Below are 5,672 nucleotides of genomic sequence, written 5' to 3'. Positions count from 1 at the left end.
GGGATCTAATGCCTGATGATCTGAGGTGGAACTGATGGTATAATAATAGAAATAAAGTGTACAATAAATATAATGTGCTTAAATCATCCCCAGATCATCCCCCACCACCAGGTCCATAGAAAAATTGCCTTCCACAAAACTGGTTCCTCATTCCAATAAGGTTGGGTACCGCTCCTTAGAACCATCATTTGGTTCTGCCCTTAATTTAAGCCCGAGGGGCAGTTCTCTCTCTGGATATTTCCTGTCCCACTTTAATGGTGAGAGTAATTCCTGTCTTCTCTTTCTTCTCATCTGCTAGGAAATGGATGCTTATTTATCATCCCTGAGAAGGTTTCTTAAAATACTGGTTCATTAGGACCCTGTGGTGTCTGAGCAGACACTGTACTAAGATTTGGGGAAGGAACACAGACAGCACAGTGAGAAGCCAGGGGGAGGTTTATTTTCTACTCCACACAGATGCTCGCAACTTCAGAGTTAGCAGACTCTCCAGATCAGAGTGTGTTGATTTCACGCTTGATACAAACTTTGTAAACAGGAGTGGAGATTTCCACATCAGAAGGGCATATATTCTCCTCTGACACGACTTCAGCCTTCCCTATTAGGATCCCATTTGCTAGAGAGAAGAAGCAAGGCTCTGTCAGACAACTGGAATCCACCGACAAACCATTCTACCCTGCCTTTTACTGTCCGACACTCAGCCCCATTTCTCAGGCTCCTATGCAAGACGCAGCCATTACCAGCTGCTCTCACTTCCTCCGCATAGAGCCATTGCCCACACTGCCTGTATGTCTTGTGTTTCATTTTTGCTTCACTCCCTTATTTCTCTGCTTTTGGTCATGTCTTGATTTCCTCTTTTCACTTTATCCTCTCCTCGCATTCCCCCTTATCTGCCACTAACGGTCAGGCAGGAAGCTTCTTCACTTACCAGGTCCATTTATGTCCCAGAAGAAATTTTTTGAACAGTAAGGACACAGACAGGCAGTGTAAACAAAATTACCATAAGGAAAATTTGCATCATCAGAGCCCTCGAGTGTGGCTTTAACCTGAGGAGAAGAGGATGGGAAAGGATTAAAGAGAGAGACTCAGGTTGAGGCAGCCCTGGAGTAACTATTATGCAAAATAAGCATGTTTAAGGCCAACACAGAGCGGGCACCAGGGTTCCCCCCAGACATCATCCCTAATGTATTTAGGGCCAGACTCAACTTTAGTCAGTCTTTTGGTAATTCTCCTTATCTGCCCTTTTCAACTTTGACTTGCATTATGAAAAAGATACTTTATTGGCTTGCCGTGTGACAAAGTTTTAAAGTTGGGTTTGAAGGTCTCGTCAGATACCATACTTGGTTTTGTCCACTGGCGTGGGGAGAAATACACCTGTGAGGGTCTGTCTAGTCTTTAACTCAACAACTGATACGTGAAATGTTCTTTATTTTGAGCAATGGAAGTGCCAAGAGGTCACCATGATTGGACTGTGTCTAGTTCTGAAACTCCCCACCTGGAGTAGATAGGAAATGATTTAAATGAGCTTGTCAGTGAACCAAGAGGGTCATGGAGATTGGAATCATCAGTTTTCTGCTCTGATGTGGGGGGTAAAAATCCCCCAAACAAATAAACTAGGGTTTATTTTCCCATGTATCCTGCTTTTCAGCTTTGTGATGTGGCATTTATCCCTCAGAGCTTCTCATTCTATGAGAATGAGATTGAGGTATTGATACTTACTTCTCTAGTCTGTATGAGTGCATGAGGTTTGTGTGTTGTGTATGATACAGAGCTTTATGTAGGTAAAGTACTATGCATGTTGTACCAATAAAGACACTTGGAGTCTGAAAGCTCTTGGCCACCCAGTACTTCATGCCTGTTCTCCTCCCCCAATAGAATTATAACCTAGATAGAAGATGAAAGAAATGAAAGAAAATGAAAGAGATTCTCAGATGGGAGAAGCGGTCTGCTGAGGTCAGACCTGAAAAGAGAAAGTTCCAGGACCTTCCTGAAATGACAACAGAGAAGATCTCTGGAAAGGGGAGGCTCAGAAGCATTTCTAGCATCTTTTACATTTGAATAAATATCAGATACTGTATGTATTTCCTCTTAGGGTTTTGATAGCTTTGCAACTTTCTCCTCTGTTTGCATGTTTCCCAAAAACCCCAAGGAGGCCTCAAAGGAGTCAGGGATTGTTATCAGATATCCTGAAGTAGGAGGTATAAGGGATCTGAAGACTCAGTGAAGACAGCAGGGAAAAGTAATAGAGGTAAGAAATGGGAAAGCCAATTCTAATGTGACGGTAAGTCTCCCGTCTGTGAGGAGGACATAATTAGGGCTTCCCTTGTGGATCAGCTGGTAAAGAATCCGCCTGCAATGTGGGAGACCTGGGTTCAATCACTGGGTTGGAAAGATCCCCTGGAGAAGGGAAAGTCTATGCACTCCAGTGTTCTGACCTGGAGAATTCCGTGGACTGTATAGTCCACGGGGTCACAAAGAGTCGGACACGAATGAATGACTTTCACTCTCAGTTTGCAGCTCCTTTCCCATCTGTCATGGCCTGTTGAGTGGAATCTCCCTGACTCCACCTCATCACTGCACTGGACAGAGGCATGGTCGTGTTTGGCTCAAGTCTAACAAAGCTCCTTTGTCCTTGTCACTCAGTCTTAACCCTCTTGGTTATTTCCTCTTTCATATTGCTTTCTTCTGTCCTCTCCTCTCCTCTCCTCCACTCCCCTGGGGAAGTGAAGGGTCCTGACATGCTTAAAAACCTTTACTCATTTATCGCCTGCATATCATCACTTTTTCTTTTAAATGGCTTTTTAAAAATTGCAGTAAAAGTCGCATAATATAAAGCAAGCTATTTTAACCATATTTAATTGTACAGTTCAGAGGCACTAAGTACATTCACATTGTTGTGCATTTCTCACCATCATCCACCTCCTGAATTTTTCACTTTCCTAAACTGAAACTCTGTCCCAGTTAAACACTAAGGTACCCACAGGGAACCTCCTGGCACTTAGCACTTACCAATGTGCATTCTGAATTTGTGAATCTACTCTTCCATCTGTAATATCACTTCTTGACTTTTAAAATTGAAGTAATAATACACACATTCCTGCCAGGGTTGCAAATGCAGTAGTATTTGCAGGTGACTTCTTTGTGAGATGCTGTTTCACTTCATATCATTAGTGACCACACAGATTGTTTATGAGGCTATTTCTCTTCTCTCTCCTTACTTATGATAATCCCCAAAATCTTTACTTACCACTAAGTATACAGGTACATGACTTGTAACTGTGAGTGTTACGATATAGTCATCTGAGTTCCCAACTCGTTCAACCGTCAGGGTTATTGAAATTATATTCTGCCTAGATATGGCAAAAGAGACAGAAAAAAGTCTGGTAAAAGTCCAGGTTGACATTTCTGTTATTTTCAATTTTTGTTTATCATCATAAACAATGCTGCAAACATCCTCACTCATTTGTATCTTCATGCACTTCTATGAGTATCTCTTTAGGACACATCTCTGCAAGTGGAATGGCTAGGTCAAAATGTATACATTCAAAATTTTGATAGCAAGAGACTTAATCTGTCCAGAGGGCTGTATCCATTTCACACCATTACTAATGACACATTTGAGTTTTGATTCTGGGTTATAATGTAGAGCATTAAAACCAAGTTCTGAGTTGTTTCAATTAAAAAAAAAAAAAAAGTCCAGGATTGAGGCAGGCTGGGAGGGATATGGAAGCAACAGGCAGAGAGAGCAGGGGAATGAAAGGAACAGGGAAGACACAGAGGCATCAGTGCCATCACTCTTAAGGATCCACTTGGCATGACACACACCTAAGGTGAGCACTGTTGCTGATGAAGTCACAGGGATCATCTGAGTTGGTGGATCAGCATAGCCCTTATACTGGGTTGTAAACAAAGTCGTATCCATTCTTGTGCAGCTTAGGCATCTTATCCAAAGCTTATCCCAGGGCTGACCACAATGCTAACATTCCTGCCTATTCTGTTGTTTTATGGGAAAATGATGAGAATGAAAAAAGAATAGATAACTGAGTTAAAACACAAAGTAGGTGTAGATCGTGGATTCAGTAACCTCTCCAATAGGTTCTGAACAGGGAGAGCTTGAGACCAGGAGACACAAATAGTGAGGACTCCCAGGATGGGTCCTCTTGGAGCAGGTAAATAAATTGTAGGTGCATAATGTGGGTTTCTGGGTTGACAGAAGTGTCCCCCCTGGAAGAATTTATATAGGGAGGAAAACCGATGACTTACGTTTGTCCTTGAGTTGGGACTGTCCACAGTGTCAGGAAGAGACCCAGAAGCAGGGCAGCAGGGCTGATCTTGAAGAGAAGCTGAAGAGCACGCATGCTGGAGGAATTTGGTGCCCAGGAAGCCTGTGTTCCCAGGGAGCAGGATGGTTCTTATAACTGTAGCAGGATGACCCCGGAGGTATGGGGCAAATTCACTGGGCCAAAATCATCACATCTTGGAGATTTCCTTCTTTGGTATCTTGGTTGTTGTTGCTGCTGTTTTTTTGTGAAAGGTCAGTGCTTAGCTGGAACTTTAATTTGAGGAGGGTGAGAGAATAGAATGAATCAGACTGTTTCCTCTTGTTTTTTTTTTTTTTTAACATTAGAAGATTCCTGGATCATCAGGATAGATCCTGTGTTAACCACTATAAAGAGGATTGTTTCCAAGTCCTACTTCCTAACCCCTGCCCGAGTCTGTAGATTCCAGGAAATGTTCTGTCTCCTTGTCCTCTGAATTACAAATGTCTTATCTTCCTCTCAATGTCTCAACTGTAAAATTTGCTGTAGGTGTTAGATGTAGAATGGATGCCTTGAAACTAATATGCCTGCTCATACTTTCTCTAATTGCATTTTTGGTACCGTGAGTCATCTCTAATAAGTGGTGGCCACATAAGGTGTGGAATATGTTTGAAGAGAAGTCAGCTCATGGGCAAGAAAAATCCAGGAAAAGTCTAGATGAGACTAGGGGAGACCAGATATATGTGCATGTATTCCTTATGGCAGAGTCTAATTCAATGACCTTTCTATGTTTGGATTGGCTCCTTTAGGAGCCTTAGTTTCACATTATGTGTACGGAAGCTGCTCTCCTGAATTTCTCAGAAAAGTCCTGTCATCACAGCTTTCTACCTCCTTAGCTTCAGTTTGTGCAAATTCTGCTTCTACTTGCAGGAAATTCAGTTATGGGGCTAGATGACAGATCCCATCTTTGAAGGACCTTTGTGATCATCTCCAATTATCTTACAGGAGAAGATGGTATCTGAGGAAAGAGAGAGTTTGGGTGACTAGGGAACTCATGGAATTTCCCACCTACCATCCAAATGGGAGAAGCAGGGAGGATCTGAGGCTTGCATCAGATGGAGAAGTGAAGTTCAAGAGGGAATCCGGTGGGACAGCTGAGACTGCTTCACTCTTACCCCTGGAGAGTATCTCAGAGAACTAGAATGCTGCAGCTAAGCAGGACGTTGAGATGCCTGAAGGCTAGAGTAAGACCAGGGAAGTTTGCTTCTGTCCATTCATTTGTCAATTATGCAACCTTGCCTGTGAATCAGGAGAGGCCCCTCTCTAACTCCAGGTGCTGTACAGCAAGTCTTCTCTTGCCTGCCTCACTCTCCCTTTAATCTCTATCTTCTCTAAAGTCATTAAATTTCCTTCCCT

The 5,672-nt window shown here is 42.7% G+C and overlaps 1 protein-coding gene across 1 annotated transcript; it reads right to left on the bottom strand.

Annotated features, from left to right (window-relative positions):
* Window positions 1–417: 417 nt before the first annotated feature.
* On the bottom strand, window positions 418–4,404 carry LOC120877696 (prolactin-inducible protein homolog). Its single transcript, XM_040260049.1, has 4 exons — window positions 4,261–4,404; window positions 3,245–3,347; window positions 926–1,043; window positions 418–613 (listed from the first exon to the last, which is right to left on the bottom strand). The coding sequence occupies exons 1-4, from the start codon at window positions 4,353–4,355 to the stop codon at window positions 492–494; spliced, it is 438 nt and encodes a 145-aa protein (XP_040115983.1). The 5' UTR covers window positions 4,356–4,404; the 3' UTR covers window positions 418–491.
* Between the last annotated feature and the right edge of the window lie 1,268 nt (window positions 4,405–5,672).

The sequence above is a fragment of the Oryx dammah genome, unplaced genomic scaffold, assembly GCF_014754425.2.
Source record: "Oryx dammah isolate SB20612 unplaced genomic scaffold, SCBI_Odam_1.1 HiC_scaffold_18, whole genome shotgun sequence".
Classification (NCBI taxonomy): Eukaryota; Metazoa; Chordata; class Mammalia; order Artiodactyla; family Bovidae; genus Oryx; species Oryx dammah.
Note: the sequence above shows the minus strand (reverse complement) of the source record. Positions and strands in the feature narration are given on the sequence as shown.